Source organism: Trichosurus vulpecula, chromosome 8 (assembly GCF_011100635.1).
Source record: "Trichosurus vulpecula isolate mTriVul1 chromosome 8, mTriVul1.pri, whole genome shotgun sequence".
Lineage (NCBI taxonomy): Eukaryota > Metazoa > Chordata > Mammalia > Diprotodontia > Phalangeridae > Trichosurus > Trichosurus vulpecula.
Genome location: NC_050580.1, coordinates 137,171,283 through 137,190,291, shown reverse-complemented (window position 1 = coordinate 137,190,291; position 19,009 = coordinate 137,171,283). Strand labels below are relative to the sequence as shown.

The following is a 19,009-nucleotide window of genomic DNA, read 5'->3' as shown; positions in this document are numbered from 1 at the left end:
TTTACGTTTTCCTCTATCTAGCTCTAATTTTGGTTTTTTCTTTTCAAGTTATTATTTTTCCCTCTTTTGCTATAAACAATACTATGTTCCTTCAGTTCCTTTGCTTTGATCCTTTTTTTAAGGTGACTATCTCTCTTCCCTTCACCCCTATTCACTTTTTCTTATTTGTTGTTCCTTTACCTTTGGGATTTTTCTTATTGGTTCCCTTTTCTCTCCTGCCTTTATTCTACTATATAGTTCTTCCTCCCTTTTTCCCTCTTAGTCAAGTAGATTCTCCCTTTTCTCCTTCACCTACTCCTGTTTATTAGTTTTTTAATTTCATTTTTGTGCCCCTTTCCAAAAAGGGTTTATCTTATTCTCTTTGTTATCAATCTTCTCTTTCTGTCTACTCTAGACCCTCATTTTCTAATTCATGACTTTTATAATTATCTGGTCTCTCTCTGTTCTCTGTGTTTCTCATGCAATCAAAAGGCCCAAGGTGTCCATTCCAGTCTTTCCCCTCTAGGCAGTTTCTGCTACTGCTTATAGAGTTTGTCTCACAGATTCCCCTTTTCCGTCATATCTCACTCCCAGAACAATGCCATTTATGGCATGTGTCTTAGAGGACACTGCCTCATTGTAAAGTTCCTCCTATATCATGTCCCTAATTATGCAGCCCACTACTGATGCATCTTCTCCCCTGGCTAACCCCTTTTATTGATTTGCTTCAAAATATCCTCACCGGGCCCATATCCTCCTACTCCTTCAGGTGCCAGTTGCCCTAAGGAGATCTAACTTCCCTCACCCTCCAAGAAAGAATGAGTGGATCTTTCAAATACCAAATCCCCCAGTCTACGCCCAGCTTAATATTCCCATCTCCCTTCACAGACCATATCTCTTCACCCATAGGAGCATTTGTCAGTAGAATCCCCACCCATCACCAAATTAAGACCCCCTTTCTTCTTCCTCATCCCCCCACCTTTTCAATACTCCGCCTTCTCCTCCTAACATCCTCTCCTGTAGGTTCTTCTCCTTTTTTATTTGTTTATTTATTTTTAGTTTTCAACATTCACTTCCATAAGTTTTAAATTTTCTCCCCTTCCCTCCTTTCTCCCTCCCCAAGATGGCCTGCAATCTGATATAGGCTCTACATATACATTCCTATTAAACATTTTCACAGTCATGTTGTATAGAAGAATTATAATGAATGGGAGAAACCATGAGAAAGAACAAAACAAAACAAAACAAAAAGAAAATAGCCCGCTTTGCTCTACATTCAGACTCCATCACTATTTCTCTGGATGTGGATGGCATTTTCCATCATGAATCCTTTGGAATTGTTTTAGGTACATTGCTGAGAAGGGCTAAGTCTATCAAAATCAGTTATCACACACTGTGGCTGTTACTGTGTACAATGTTCTCCTGGTTCTACTCACTTCACTCAGTATCAGGTCATATAAGTCTTTCCAGGTTTTTCTGAAGGCCACCTGTTCATCATTTCTTATAGCACAATAGTTTTCCATTGCATTCGTCTACCACAACTTGTTCAGCCATTCCCCAATTCTTGGGTATCCCTTCAATTTCCAGTTCTTGGCCACCACAAAGAGAGCTGCTATAAATATTTTTGTATATGTGGGTCCTTTTCCCATTTTTATGATCTCTTTGGGATGCAATCCTAGAAGCAGTATTGCTGAGTCAAAGGGTATGCACATTTTTATAGCCCTTTGGGCATAGTTCCAAATTGCTTTCCTGAGTGGTTGGATCAGCTCACAGCTCCACCAACAATGAATTAGTGTTCCAACTTTCCCACATCTTCTCCAACATTTATCATTTTCGTCTTCTGTCAGGTTAGCCAATCTGATAGTTGTGATGTGGTACCTCAGAGTTGTTTTGATTTGCATGTCTCTAATCAATAGTGATTTAGAGCATTTTTTCATATAACTATAGATAGCTTTAATTTCTTCCTCTGAAAACTGCCTATTCATATCCTTTGACCATTTATCAGTTGGGTTCTTCTCCTTTTGAGACAACAAGAGTCACCTTCCCTTCATTGCTAGCCTTTGATTTTACCTTGGCACATCACACATTCCTCTCTATCCCCCAATCTCCTCCTCTCCCCATGTGCCTACCCATGTTGTAATGTAGTTCCACCAAAAACAAACAAACAAACAAACCTGTAGGTAGGTTGTCAATAAGTTCTGTCCATAGTGCCCCAGGCTCACCTCTTCACTGTTATCTCCATCAGACTTCTGCCTTCATCCTTATTTCCTTGGGTGTACATTAAGAAGGAAGTTTCTTTCTGGTCTCTCTGTTGTTGTTCTTACTGTCCTTGCCTGCTGCATTTATTCACTATTGGATTTCTATTATTCGAGGTGTTCAAGAAACAAATAATCTCTTCAGTTCAGTTTTTCTTTCTCAAATTGTTTCAATAACCTCTTTGTTATTGAATGTCCATCTTTTTTCATCTATAGTTAAGCTCACATTTTCAGGGTAGGTTACCATGGGCTGTATCCCGAGCTTCATTGCCTCTTGGAGCACATTATTCTATTCCCTTCCATGGTTTCTGATGGATGCAGAATAGTCTTGCATTGTTTTAATTTCTTTTCCTTTGTATTTGAAAATCTTTCTTTTGATTGCCTGTAGAACTTATTTCTGAATTGAATGTTTGACTTTAACCAACCTACTATATGTCTTGGAGTAGGTAGCTTTAGACTTTTTCTGGAAATGATCTATGAATTCTTTCGATTAGTATTTCAATTTATATGTTCAGAAGTTCTGGGCATTATTTCCTAATTCCATCATTCCTTGTATTATGATGTTGAGGCTTTTGTCCTTTTGTGTTCTTCTGGGAGATCTGCAATCCTTAGGTTGTCTCTACATATCCTGTCTTCAAGATCAGGATGTTTTACTTGCATTGCAAGCATATTTTTCTGTTAATGTTTTGTTTTCTGCTTTTCATCTTCTAGGTTATCCTTTACTTTTATGCATTCACATTCCCTATCCATTATTCTATCTTGTGTTTCTTTGGTGAGACTTACTATTGCAGAGTCCAGTTTTTCTATTCTGCCCATTATTTTTCATGTGCAGGCCATAAATTCTGCTCTCATAATTTTCATTTCTCTTTTGAACCACTCAAGGACAGCATATTGTGGCTCCATATTCTCCTCACATCCCTCAGGGTCCTTTGTCTCATTGAGTGTCAGATCATTTTCCTTTTTTTTACATATTTATTCATAGATACCTGAACTTATTTACTAGATCTAGAGGTGATATTTCCTCCTGTTCTTAATGTTTTATATTTTTATTTGTCTGTTTATGTTTAAGGTCTTTGAGTTCTCTTCTTCCTGGAATATTTGGTCATTTCAGTTTTTTTCTCCCTTATTTTCCATTATTGCTTACTTTCTGACTCTGTCCCCTCTGTATTAGCAAGTCAACAAACACGTGGACAATAATTGTGAATATGCCTGTGTAATTCTGTATTGTGAAATATGAGATACTCTCCATATAAAAGGTAGGAGAAGTAAAATATTTATTCAGACACCAGAGGACCAGATCCCATAACCTATAAGTCCATCCCATCCCAGCAGCAACCAGTTCCCCAAACCAGTAAGCCTACTTTATCATAATAGCAAGGAACTTAAAACACAATATCACAGCATGGAGCCTCAGCATCCCAAAGCCATTAGCCCCTCTGCTGGGGCCGTCCCACAAATACACTCACAGCACAGCACACATCTGCTCTTTCCCTCAGCTCTAACTGTTCTCTCAGCATTTCCTATGACACACTTTACTTTTCCTCACAGCAAGCTCCTCGCACCACTTGTGACTTAGGCTTCCTGTGACATAAGCAGGTCACATGGCCTAAAATAGGCCTAATGGGTGGGAAAGATCTTCAAATTTAAATTGTCATTACACCCTCTGATCGTGGTTTCCTTTGGGGCTAGAACCCAAAGTATCCCAATCTTCTGTCACACTGGACAGATTGGCTGCCCTAAGTGACTTTTGCTAAAGAGAAATGGCCCTAGCTAAATGCTGAGTTCTTTCCTTCAAGCTTAGTGGAGTGCTATAAGTACACACGCATGCACATGCATGCAAACACACACACACACATGATGTCCTGCCCTTGTGTTCTGTCACCATTCTCTCTGTTTCTCAGTTCTCTGGTCCAGCACTGACAGTGCAGAGAATTCTGTCACTGATGCTATGGAGTTGTCTGGCTATACTGGCTGTTTTGATTGAGCAGACTTCTGCAGCCTAGAGATGAGGTCTCCACATGCCCTAGAATGAGGGAGGAGGGCCTGGGGTGTCAGGTTGTTTTGTTATAGGCTCGTGTGTTGGATCCTTGGGTATGCTAATGCAGCCTCACTGTGCATAGTATGGAAGGTAGGAAAGGGGTGTTAAATGAGTTCAGAGTCAGTAAGCATCCATTTTTGTGTGTGTTTTATTTTGGGGGGGTGGGGTTTGGTTTTGGAGGAGGGGAGTTTTAACCTTTTGGATTCTGGGTGTCATAGAACATGAAAACAGCTGAATTTGCTTTAGCTTTGGCTCATAATTTTTTTTTGGAAAGGTATGAGAGGTATGGGAATCAGAGAAAATGTCTAGTCTGCCATCTGACTGCTTATATCTACACAGCACTTTTTAATCAAGTTTTGTGCTGGTGGTTTTAGGGAAGTTATTCCTTTTAAATACAATAAATTTTCTGTAGTAATAACTCATAGTTATATAAGCAATACTTTGATGTTTACGAAGTGCTTTGTGCATATTGCTTCATGTAATCCTCCTTGAGTACAGCCTATTATTTCCATTTTGTTGGTGAGGAAACTAAGTTCAGGAAGGTGAAGGAAGGGAGGTCACCTAGTCATCCAGGATCTGAGGGCAGATGTGAGCCCAGGCACTCCTGACTCTAGGCCCAGCTCTCTTTCCATTCAATCCTTGTTCACACCCCTAACAGCCGGGGAACTCTAGTAACTCAATTTCCAGACCCCTTTTCCTGTAATGCTGTGTCTCTGGTGGAAAATCACATTGTAGGAAAAAGAGTGGGAGGCAGGTTTCTATTTTGAATTCTGACCTGGGCACCTTTTAACTATTGTGGGTAAAAGGCAGGACCAGAATCCTTCTCAGTGCCTTTTCCTAAAATAGATATCTGGGCATTCCAACTGAGCAGAAAAACTTAGAATTAAATTACTTAATGTTTTTCACATCTGCTAATTTAATTTTTGAGGTTAGACATGCTGAAGGACTTTAGAAGGGTCTTAAGAGGACCTTTTCTGTCCAAAAAGAATGATTTTTTTTCCAGATCTATAATTTTATTGGTCTAAGAAACCCACAGGAGCAAATTCCCTCTATCAATGCAGGTCAGTCAACAAGCATTTATTAAGTGCCTGCTTAGTCTCATGGGGAGATCAACACGTTCTCTTCAGTATATACTCTTAGAGAGTGGCCTAAGGCATTGAGAGATTAAACAACTTGCCCAGGGTCACATAACCAGTAGATGCAAAGTCAGGACTTGAACCTAGATCTTCCTGACCCCAAGACTCTCAGTCCACTATGACTAATATATCTCTCATGAGAAACTCTATGTCAAATTAAGCACTGGGGATGATGATGACGATGATGATAAAAAGGTTTGCTAAGTGCTTTACTAATATTATCTCATTTTATCCTCACAACAACACTGATAGGGAGGTGCTGTTATTATCACCATTTTCCAAATAAGGAAGCTGAGGCAGGCAGAAGTTGAGTGACTTATCTGGAGTCATACAGCTAGGAAATGTCTGAGTCTGGATTTAAGCTCAGGTCTTTCTGACCCCACATCCAACACTACTGAGCTGCCTAGCTGCCCTTAGAAGACAAAAATGCTTGAACCAGGATCTTAACTTTGAAGCTGACTACTATGCCATACTCCCTCTATGAAAGCACTGTTAAGAATTATAATTGACTTAGAATTATAATGACTATTATTCATTTGAAACAAAAAGTATAAGCATACAACATGACTAGTGGGTCTATTATGGAGCTAGTTTTGCTTAGAAATGCCTCCAAATCAGTTTTTCAAATACATATTTTGTGAACATTGCAAGAACATTTTGTCAAATGTATCTTTCTTTAATGTATGTGTGTATATACATATGTGTTAAAGGAAGAGTCATACATTTGATGGACAGTTCTAAGATAGCAATAAATTTATAACTCATTTGGGTTAACTTGAGAAGAAGCATGGGATACTGTGTAGTTTACTAGACTTTAAGTAAGGAAGCCTTAGATTCAAATACTACTACCCCTGACACTTGAAAGTTGGATGATCATAGACAAATAACTCACTTAGTTCTCTGAGCATTATAGATAAGTTGTTATCTGCATTAATGGAGTGAATTCCCGTGTAGCAAACCAGAGATTCTTGACTTATAGATTGGTTTACTTTTTTTTCATTTATGGAATAAAACAAGCATTTCTATAGCAGTATAATAAAAAAGATGATTGCACATAAAACTACGAATCTATTATGTGCAACTTGCTATTACTTTTAAATACATAATAAAATCATCATGTAAATATCACTACCACCACCTCAGTGATGGCTACCATTAGATACAAATATGCTTTTGGATATGTAAGTGTGTGTGTGTGTGTGTGTGTGTGTGTAAAATCATTCTATACATACTCCTATTAATTCTTTCTCTGGATGCAGATAGCATCTTCCTTCGTAGGTCCTTTGTAGTTAATTTGGGTATTTGTAATAGTTAAATTTACTTATTCTTTCAAAGTTGTTCTTATAATAATATCTCTGTTACAGTATACAACTTTCTCTTAATTTTGCTTATTTTGCTCTTCATTATTTTATGCAAGTCTATCCATGGTTTTCCAAGATCCTCAAGTTCATCATTTCTTATAGCACAGTAGTGTTCCACCACAATCATATACCACAACTTGTTCAGCCATTCCCTAATTGATGAGCATTCCCACAATTTCCAGTTTTTTGCCACCATGAGGAGAGCTGCTATAAATATTTTAGAACATGTAGGGTTTTTTCCCCCCTTTTTCCCTAATCATCTTTGGAAATTGACCTCTAATGGTGATATTGCTGGGTCAAAGGGTATAGGTAATATAATTAATAACTCTTTGAGCATAATTCCATATTGCTCTCCAAAATGTTTGAATCATTTGGTAATTCCACCACAATGAATTAGTGTCTCAATTTTCCCATATCCCCTCTAACATTTGTCACTTTCTCCTTCAATCATTTTAGCCAATTTGATAGGTCTCAAATGATACCTCAGTGCTGTTTTAATTTATATTTCCCTAATCAATAATGATTTAGAGCATTTTTTCCACATGACTATAAATGTTTTGATTTCTTTATCTAAAAACTGCCTGTTCATATCTTCTGACCATTTATCATTTGGTAATTATTATTAGTGTTTTATCAATTGGCAATTATTTATAAATTGACTAGCTTACTTGAACATTGGATTGTACATTACTTGACTACTAGTCATCAACTTCCTTGTGACCTAGAATTCCAAATTCCAGTTACACTTTTTTGTGGTCTCTTATCTTTTTTTTTTAAATTTAATTTATTTAATATATTTAGTTTTCAGCCTTGATTTTCACAAGAGTTTGAATTACCAATTTTCTCCCCATTTCTACCCTCCCACCCACTCCAAGATGGCATATATTCTGGTTGCCCTATTCCCCAGTGAGCCCTCCCATCTGTCACCCCACTCCCCTCCCATCTCCCTTTCCCTTCTTCTCTTGTAGGGCAAGATAAATTTCTCTGCCCCATTGCCTGTGTATCTTATTTCCTAGTTGCATGCAAAAACTTTTTTGTTGTTGTTTTTGAATGTTCTTAAAACTTTGAGTTCAAAATTCTCTCCCCTCTTCCCTCCCCACCCACCCTCCCTAAGAAGGTAAGCAATTCAACATAGGCCATGTGCGTATCATTATATAAAACGCTTCCACAATACTCATGTTGTGAAAGATTAACTGTTTTGCTCCTTTCTAACCTATCCCCCTTTATTGAATTTTCGGCCTTGACCCTGTCCCTTTTCGAAAGTGTTTGTTTTTGATTACCTCCTCCCCCTGTCTGCCCTCCCTTCTATTGTCCCCCCTTTTTTATCTTCTTCCTCCTTTCCTGTGGGGTAAAATACCCAATTGAGTGTGTATGGTATTCCCTCCTCAGGTCAAATCCGATGAGAGCAAGATTTACTCATTCCTCCTCACCTGCCCCCTCTTCTCTTCCTAGAGAACTGCTTTTTCTTGCCACTTTTATGCGAGATAATTTACCCCATTCTGTCTCTCCCTTTCTCCATCTCTCAATATATTCCTCTCTTATCCCTTAATTTTATTTTATTTTTTTAGATAGCATCCCTTCATATTCAACTGGCCCTGTGCCCGCCCTCTCTCCCTCCCTCTCTCTCTCTCTCTCTCTCTCTCTCCATATATATATATATATATATATACACACATATATATGTATGTATGTATATATATGTATGTATGTATATATATACACACATATACCTACATATATACATACATAGACACACACACATATATATATATATATATATATATACATACACATATATATATATATGTGCATATTCCTTTCAGCTACTGTGATACTGAGGTCTCATGAATCACACATCATCATTCCATGTAGGAATATAAACAAAACAGTTCAACTTTAGTAAGTCCTTTATGATTTCTCTTTCTTGTTTACCTTCTTGTGCTTCTCTTGATTCTTGTGTTTGAAAGTCAAATTTTCTATTCAGCTCTGGTCTTTTCACTGAGAAAGCTTGAAAGTCCTCTATTTTATTGAAAATCCATATTTTGCCTTGGAGTATTATATTAAGTTTTGCTGGGTAGGTGATTCTTGGTTTTAATCCTAGCTCCATTGATCTCTGGAATATCATATTCCAAGCCCTTCAGTCCCTTAATGTGGAAGCTGCTAGGTCCTGTGTTATCCTGATTGTGTTTCCACAATACTCAAATTGTTTCTTTCTGGCTCCTTGCAGTATTTTCTCCTTGACCTGTGAGCTCTGGAATTTAGCCACAATGTTCCTAGGAGTTTTCTTTTTGGGATCTTTTTGAGGAGGTGATCTGTGGATTCTTTCAATTTCTATTTTACCCTCTTTCTCTAGAATATCAGGGCAATTCTCCTTGATAATTTCTTGAAAGATGATATCTAGGCTCTTTTTTTGATCATGGCTTTCAAGTAGTCCAATAATTTTTAAATTATCTCTCCTGGATCTATTTTCCAGGTCAGTGGTTTTTCCAATGAGATATTTCACATTGTCTTCCATTTTTTCATTCCTTTGGTTCTGTTTTATAATATCTTGATTTCTCATAAAGTCACTAGCTTCCACTTGCTCCAATCTAATTTTTAAGGTAGTATTTTCTTCAGTGGTCTTTTGGACCTCTTTTTCCATTTGGCTAATTCTGCCTTTCAAGACATTCTTCTCCTCATTGGCTTTTTGGAGCTCTTTTGCTATTTGAGTTAGTCTATTTTTTAAGGTGTTGTTTCCTTCAATATTTTTTTTTCAGTATTTTTTTGGGTCTCCTTTAGCAAGTGATTGACTTTTTTTTTCATGGTTTTCCTGCATCACTCTCATTTCCCTTCTCAATTTTTCCTCTACTTCTCTAACTTGCTTTTCCAACTCCTTTTTGAGCTCTTCCATGGCCTGGGACCAGTTCATGTTTTTCTTGGAGGCTTTTGATGTAGACTCATTGACTTTGTTGACTTCTTCTGGCTGTATGCTTTGGTCTTCTTTGTCACCAAAGAAAGATTCCAAAGTCTGAATCAGAATCTGAGTCTGTTTTCGCTGCCTGGCCATGTTCCCAGCCAACTTACTTGACCCTTGAGTTTTTCATCGGGGTATGACTGCTTGAAGAGTAGAGAGTACTTTGTTCCAAGCTTGAGGGGATGCACTGTTGTTTTCAGAGCTATTTCTATACAGCCAGCTCTGCCACACCAGCACTCCTCCTTCCCCAAGAACCACCAACCCGGACCTGACACAAATCTTAAGCAGGCTCTGCCATCCTGCTCTTATCTGCCACTTAATTCCTCCCACCAGGTGGGCCTGGGGCCAGAAGTAACTGCAGCTGTGGTTCTGTAGCTGCACCACCCCTGCTGCCCCTGGGGCAGTGGCCGAACTGCGAACTCTGTCCCCTGCAACTTTTCCCACTAACCCTCTCTGTTGTCTTTGGTGTTTGTGGGTTGAGAAGTCTGGTAACTGCCACAGCTCACTGATTCAGGGTGCTAGGGCCTGTTCCACCCAATTCCTGGTCTGGTTGGTCCTGCTGCCATCCACACTGAGCTCCCCTCCCCTCCGCTCCATGCACAATAGACCTCATCCAGTGACCATCCAGGCTGTCCTGGGCTGGATCCCTGCTTCCCTCTGCTATTTTGTGGGTTCTGCAGTTCTAGAATTTGTTCAGAGCCATTTTTTATAGGTTTTTGGAGGGACCTGGTGGGGAGCTCATGCAAGTCCCTGCTTTCCAGCCACCATCTTGGCTCCACCCCTGTGGTCTCTTATCTTAAGAAAAGGAGAAATTTTGATTTGTAAATCAGCCAATATCATATTTTTATGGATTAAAAAAATACCAGTTTCTCATTTCCATTTTTTGTATTCAAGGATTTACAAGTTTTTATTATTTCTTTAATAAAAAAAAGTAGAATTACCCAAGCGAGATCATTTGGTGTTTACCTTTGTGTTACTAGTATTCTATGATGTATACAGACAGCATCGGAAACAAAAAAAACTATTCATTTAGTCATTTACTCCTTTGGCAAAATCTGTATCCTTTATGGACACAAAAGAGGGGAAAATGAATATTTTTTTCCTATCCTGCAATATTCAGGGAATAACTTGATTCCTTTAAGCTTAGTTATGTGGGAAAATCGCAATTCAAAATTCATTTTTGAAACCATATGCTTTTTTCTTTCTATTTATGAATTACCTGAAGTTTTATCTACTAGGAATTTAATGAATAAAAATAGAAACTCCCCAGCCAAGCATTAGAAATCCTCCACAATCCAGATCTAACCTATCTTTTCAATCATATTTTATACTATGCTCTTTTACATATTATGTTCTATGCAAGCTGGACTCTGAGCTGTTAAGGAACTGACTATGCTGTCTCTCACCTCTGCACACTCTCCCCAGACATCCTTTGTGCCTAAAATGTGTTCTGGCCTCATCTCCATCAGCCTCATCTCCACCATCTCATCTAAACATTTTAGAGTCCATAAAGGCTTAGTCCGGATGCCACTACATCTATAAAGCCTACTCTGATATCCCCCAGTAGGTTATGCTCTCTCCTTTCTCCAATTATCTTGCATTTAAGTATCCCCCTGTAAATATCTCCCAGTAAACTTTTCAGAGAGTGGGGGCTATTTCATATTTAATGTGTATCCCCAAAACCTGGAACCCTGCCCTGCACGTAGTCAATGTCTAATAACTATGTGGTGAGTTTAATTGAATTGAGCCATTAATTTTTAGCCATATGCTACAATGCCTTTTGTAAAATTAGAAGTCTAAGGAAGAAAGTCTTAAAAGATTAAAATAAGATGTGTAGAGATTCAAAGGCAGGGGTTCTTAACTTTTTTTGTGTCATGGGCCTCTTAGGCAATCTGGTGAAGCCTATGGACCCCCTTCTCAGAATGGTTCGATCCAGTGACACTGGCCTCCTTGCTGTTCTACTCAATCTTTTAGTTCTGGGCATTTTCTCTGGCTGTTGCCCAGGCCAGAAATTTCTTTCTCATTTCTTCCTCGTGGCTTTCCTGGCTTGCTTCGAGTCCCAACTAAAATCCTCCCTTTTAGAGGAAACCTTTCCCAGGCCCTCCTAATTCTAGTACCTTCCCTCTGATAATTATTTCCTGCTTATACTGTGTTTCGTTTGTTTATGTCTATTTGCTTGCTTGTGGTCTCTGCCTGTTTGTCTTGAATTTCTTGAGGGTGGAGACTGTCCTTTGTCTCTTTTTGTATCCTCACTGCTTAGCACACTTCCTGCTACATAGTAGATGCTGACAAATGCTTATTGACTGACTAAATGTATAAAATAAAGTATATAGGATTACAAAGGAAACCAATTACATTGAATTACAATTATTAATTTTTTTCCCGAAAAATGGACCTTAAATTAAAAATTTCTTTTCTAAGGAATATTTGCTCACAAAAAACATTCTAAATTTAAATGGTATTCTCATATTCACTATGGAAGATAAGGAATCCAGAGTCAGGATTTCCCTTAATTAGCTTCCCTTATTAGCTAAGACTAGTGGTCAATTGAACTGTAGTCTTCATTTAGTCCTATTACTAGCCTCTAATACATCAAATTTAAATTAAATATTTGCAAAATTATGGATAATGTACCTATTTAGAAATTATTAGCTATCAGTTTATTTCAAATTGGCTATGTGAAACACAAATTAAAAGTTTACCTTAATACTTATTAGTAAGTTGGGTACTAAATTTCACTAAAATTGGTCAACTCTTTTAAAAGTTATTTTAGAATAAATAATCATACTATAAATGCTGAGTGGTTAAAATGAAATGAAGACTTTAATTCAGCACATTCATTATTTTGTTACATTATGTTACTTTATGCATTGATGAAATTGTCCATTTTAAAGCTTTCTTTTTGTTTTAATAAAAGCTCTGTACTAAGAACAAATAAAGCAAGACAAATTCTGTGCCAACATGAATTCTTTGCAAAAAAAAGCTACTAATTGTCCTTGAAAATTTTGAGAAATGAATTTTTAATGCTTTATTATAGCCATGTAGGATATGGTGATACTGTATATAGAAATATATTCTGACATGACAGCTTCTCATTATGAGTAATTCTGGGAATGTTTCCACAGTGTCACATTAACTTGTGAAAACTTAGCCCACCACTATACAGCCTTTTTTCAAAAAATTCTTTTCAATGTTCTGCATTTTAAGAGATAATTTATTATTTTTTTTAGGCTGTACCAGATCCAAAAGAAATCAGAAGAGGCTCTGCCATACTATGAAGAATCTCTGAAATATATTGAGAGTAGTAAAGGTAAAAAGAGTCAAGACTGTATCCCAGTATTGAAGGAGATGGCAGATGTGGAACAAGCCCTCGGAAATCATAAGTCAGCAATTGAACATCTTGTACAGGTAAAGAGCATGGATTGCCAAGTGTATATCATAAGTGTAGGAGTTGAAGGCAGGTATAAAATATTCAAATTATAATAGCTGACATTTGTATAGCACTTTGAGATTTGCAAAACTCTTTCCATACGACATCTCTTTTGTTCATCATAATAGTTCTGTTGTGAGTTAAGCATTATTATTTTCTTATTTTACAAATAAAAAGATCAGGGCTCACAAACTATGGTCAATACAGCTCATAAATATCTCAGGTCAGATTCAAATTTAGGTCTGACTCCTGACTTAAAATTCAACTCTATCCACTATACCACACAGGTTCACAGAGAGTCAGATAGAGCAGCAGTTCCTAGCATAGGAACTTTGTACATAGAAGGCTCTCAATAGATGTTTATTGAATTAGAATTGAGTTTCAAACATATATAACTTTATCGCCACACCATGTTAGGAATAATTAGGTTCTTAGAATTTTAGAACTGGAATAGATTTTTGGAATTTTCTAGTCCAACCCTTTTGTTTCATAGTTGAAGAAAGTTAGGCCTAGAGTGTTTTGCCCAGTTATCTGCAAAATATATGCAACTGATAAATATTATTTAATTAAACTGATTTGAATCCCTACATATTTAGTAAACATACAGTGGCTTAGAACATTTTTAGAGCTTAAGATATGTATATATAAAAAGTCCTTGTTATTTTATATTATATAATGAAATTTAAATAATGAATTATATTTGCTAGATATTTATTCTTTTGCACTTTAACTTTGAGCATTGTTAGTCATGCTAATCAATAGTTACTCTTCTCCATTAATTGAATTCTATTCCAATGTTAGGATTTTTAAGAGTATTTCTTTTCATCACAACATTCCTTCATGTCTTTGAATTCTTATTAGACCATGTTTTAAAATTAAAATGTATTTCTCTGATATTTTTATATTCATTTAAAAATTCATAATCACAGCAAGAATAACAGGTCCATTCTTTTCAGCTGGAATACAAAATGATTGTTCACCTACAGAATACTGAGAAACTTCCTCATACCCTACTCATCCTGCCATACCACTACAGTTATTCCTTCCAAATCATTGGGGTTAGAAGCACAACACTGTGCCCCTACAATCTGGAAAATCCACATAAGGTTTTTTAGTGTCCTCTCTTCCTACCAGAGAAGAAATCTGAATTTTTTTCCTTTTCTTTTATGGAGTATTTACATTATCTTATTGTAAAATTTGGGCTAAATATTTGGTCATAGACTCCCCATCATCTACTGGCCTTCACCTGTCATCTGTGACTTCCACAAAACTCTCCCAAAATGTCTGTTTTATTTCTTAATGCTGACCCGTGATAGTGAAACCATGATGGGGAAAGTCATGATATGGAAAGGCTAACTGTATTCTTTCTATTATGCCACAAATAGACTGCCTTCTTTCCTCCTGTCTCTTAAATCTTCAAGGGATGAGCCCAGATTAATTCCCAAAGTCTCATTCTCATCTTTACCCCACTTTATGATAAAGTTCAATAAGCCTTTAAATAGTGAAAATTCCCAAAATCTACATGGCCATTTGGTAAGAGACATTTTCAGTTCAATTCACTTCAACAAATATTTATTTTTAAAACCTCTACCACGTGCAACCTAGGCCCAGAACAAACATAATAACAATACCAAAGCAATCCCTGTCCTCAAGGAGCATTCTGTTATAAAGACAAAAGAAGTTTGTTGTAAACATGAACCCTAATTATTGAACATTCCATAAGGCTGCAATTTTTGTTAGAAACTCCTTATAAGTTATATAAAGGCACCATGTGATTCTTCTTTAAAAAAAGAAAAAGATTCCAATCTCATAGAGTCAGAGTGCATTTTACTAAATGCACATAAAGAAATATTGTTCTTTTTGTGTTGTTTCCTCCTCCCTCACCCCACCTCTTGCTTTAAGACTTTTCATTCCTTTGTGATGACTGAAATGCCCAAAGAAAAATGATCATTTTTCTCCACTACTTAAAAACATTCCAAGATGTATTAGTATCAAAAATGTGAAAGAGGACTTAATAAAATGGGACCTACTGAGCTACCATGCAGAGAGCTCCTCAGACTGGACTGCTGATGAATGAGCTGGTTCAATAGCCATCACTTACTGCCTGGCAGGTGGTTGTGAGAAAGCTGCACAAACATGATGATTTTGGGAACTCCCCATGACAGAATTTGGCAATAGAAACTTACTTTCCTGGCTCAAAGAAAAATCATGGCATTTCTTTTGTATTTCTGTCTTGTACATGTGTATGTTATGAATTCAGGGTGTTCACTTTGAATGCTTTCTCTTGTGTCTATAATTTGAATTTGAGTTTTGTGTACCGAAAACTAGATGACAATTCTATGGCAGTAGATTTTGGGGGAAAAAAAGAAAGAGACTTTGTACTTACTCATTAGTTGTTCTGAAGATAAATATTTGTGTCAGAGAAGACCCTCAGATCATAATGAATAGTTACCATATCTATCATGTAGTAAGGTAACATAATACCCATCAAGTGAATAATCGAAATGTGAAAATGGTTCCATGAGGAATTCATTCCACAAGAAAAAAATTTTTTTTATTTACTAGTATTGATAAAGCCCTCAGAATGACTTAACAGATTGAAAACTGGTATCTAACTCTAGTACTTTCCCTAAAGTCTTTCAGTATGGCTTTTTTCTTTATTTTTTTTTTAGCAAATCCCCAAATTTGGATGATACCTAAAACTACTGCACCATATAAATGAAGGGCAGCATGATTTAGTAGAGTACTAGGATGGAAATCATGAGGCCTAAGTCCTACTTCTAATGCCCTTAGATGCTTCAGTTCTCTAGGTCTCAATTTCCATATTGTACTATGAGGAATTTCTACTAAATTATCTGCAAGGTCCCTTCCAACTCTTAAAATTCTAAGATTCTACATTAATTTATCATCCAAGCATGACATCTTCTAGCCTTAATTTTTCTCTTAATGTATGTAACTTTATAATATCTTCTTTTCAGTACCTCAAAAGGAAATCATAATTTAATAGATGAGGAGAGTAAGAAACTTTCCCAAGTTTACACATGTAGAGTATAATGGAAATACTTTAGAAGCTGTTCATTTCTCATAGGAGGCAACAGCCTCCTGTTTGGTCTGCCTGTCTCAGGCTTCTCCCCACTCTAGTCCCTTCTCCACACTGCTGCCAAAGTGATATTCCTAAAATCTGATGATGTCATGCACACCTCCTTTCCCCTGTGCAACAAACTCCAATGCATGTCCATTATTTCTAGAATTGGATATCAATTCCTCAATGTGTCATTTAAATCTCATCATAACCTAGCTTATTCCTACTTTTCCAGCTTTGTTCCACATTGTTCTGCTCTATGTATTCATGATCTGGCTGTGCTGAACTCATCTCCGTTCTGCACCTATGATGCATCCTCTCCTCTCTCTACTCCTTTGCAAGGGCTGTCCTTCATTTCTGCGTTGTGCTCTCCCTTTTCACCTCTGCCTCTTAGAATTTTTGGTTTCCTTGAAGATTCTATTCAAATGACATCTTCTATTGTAGCCTTTCCTAATCAGGTGCTAGTTCATTCTCAAACTACCCTGTATTTATTTCATATATGTTATAGATACATTTATAAATATAGGCATATGTTATATCCTGTAGTACAATGTAAGCTCCTTAAGGACAAAGACTGTTTCACTTTTGCCTTGGTATTCCCAATGCTTAGTGTAATACCTGACTCAAGCATTGAATAAATGTTTATTTAATAATTGATTAATTGGATCTAGAGCCTCAGAACCTTGACTCAAATCCTGGCTCTGGCATTTATTGCCTAACTGACCTTTGGAAAATCAATTAACTTCTCTGCTCTCAGTTTCCTCATTTGTAACATAAAGGAGTGAGACTAGATGACCCCTGAGGTCCTTTCCCATACAAATAAATTTGATTTTTTCTAACAGAGTCAGAATTTGTTTTTGTTTTTAACATTTTAAATTTATTTTTAAAATGCTGAACTGAACAAACAACAAATAAGATGGACATTTCATATACAAAATAGAAAGGAAAAAGAGGATTGCACATGAAAATGAATATTACATATAGTTTGCTTTTCTTTTTAAGTACATAATAAATTCAAGACATAACTTTCAAACCTATCCTGCTTGTTTGTATTTCCTTCTGGCTTTCCTTCTGTTCTCTTCTCTGCATTAAAAAAATGCTGTAATGATTTTTTTTGACAACCTTTTGATAGCCTTCTGCTCTCCACAACTTCCTTTACAATTTGAAACAAAAAAGAAAAACAATATGCATAGTCAAGCCAAACAAATTCCCACATTGCCCATGTCTGAAAAAGTATGTCTCATTCTACTCGTATCATCTCTCTATTAAGTGGTAGAGAGCATGGTTCATCATCAGTTTTGGAATCTCATTATTGCATTGGTCATAATTCTTAAATCTTTCAAATGTAAAATATAAAATTGATTTTAATTCTATTTTTGAGAGTTAAGCTATCATGGATTTGATACTCTCCTAAGCCTTTAAGCCCAAACTCCTAACCTTTGTAACTTCAACCTTCACCTGTATTCCAGAGAAACTTGCCTAAAGGCTGAGTCCACTCTGGGACTCAATTCTATTGTGACTTGAATCCCCACAGCTTATTAGCTTTGTAACCTCACCACACTCTACCCACTTAACTCAAATTCTAGTAAATTTCAATAGTGAGCCCTAGCTTATTATACCTGTCTATGTTTGCAGACTAATTCTATCATTCCAGGATTACTCCCACCTCCCAATGAGGAAGTAATGGGGAGGAGCTGAGATGACTCTTAACCTACCTCCTCATTAGAATGTCTACCAATCCAGATTGTCTTGGTGTGATGTCAGGAGAAGAGATCAAAAAGTGCAGGAATATACAAAAGAACTATAGAGGACTATACTATAAAAGAAAGATCTTAGAAATGAGATCTTAGAAAGATCAAGGTAACCATAATGGTATGGTTAGTGATCTAGAGCTAGACATCCTGGAGAATGAAGTCAACAGGGCCTTAGGAAGCATTGCTAACAATAAGGTTAGTGGGGTGATGGAATTCCAGCTGAGCTAATTAAAATCCCCCAAAATGATACTGTTAAGGTGCTGCACTCAATATACCAGAAGATTTGGAAAACTCAACAGTGGCCACTGGATTGGAAAAGATCAGTTTATGTCCCAGTCCTAAAGAAGGGCAGTGCCAAGGAATGTTCAAATTACTGAGCCCGCAACATTATGCTTAAGATCTGCAAACTAGGTTTCAGCCATATGTGAACCAAGAATTACCAGAAGAGCAGGCTGGTTTTTGAGGAGGCAGAGGAACTACCAACCAAATTGCCATCATTTTGCTGGATTATGGAGAAAGCAAGGGAGTTCCAGAAAAATAATCTACTTCTGCTTCATTGACTACACTAAAGCCTTTGACTGTGAAGATCACAGCAAAATGTGGTGTTCTTAAAGAGGCAAGAGTACCAGGTCATCTTTCTTGTCTATCTATCTCAACCTCTGCTGACCTTGAAGGCAGAATGACCATGGGAAAATCACTGGATTTAATGAACGTAGGTTCAAGTCCCATCCATGCCACTTAATGCCTGTTTCATCTTGAGCAAATCACAACCTCTTCAGGCCAGGGTTTCCTCATGCAAAGAGGTTTTACTAGGTGACCTCAGGTTCATTCTAGATGTAGATCTATGATTCCATATCCCTAAGCTTATTATAGTTAATTGATCAATTAACATTTATTAAGCACTCACTATGTGGCAGGCACTGTGCTAAGCACTAGAAATACAAAGACAAAAGAGAAAAAGTCCCAGCCCTAAAGGAATTTAAATTCTATTGGAGAAGACAACGTGTGTGTGTGTGTGTAC

The 19,009-nt window shown here is 37.0% G+C and overlaps 1 protein-coding gene across 1 annotated transcript in view; it reads left to right on the top strand.

Moving 5' to 3' along the window:
• The window catches only part of TTC23 (tetratricopeptide repeat domain 23), a 110,421-nt gene that overhangs the window by 43,254 nt on the left and 48,158 nt on the right, over positions 1–19,009 (top strand). Inside the window, 1 exon segment of the mRNA XM_036734582.1 lies at positions 12,953–13,130. Within this exon segment, the coding sequence (XP_036590477.1) occupies positions 12,953–13,130 (178 nt within the window).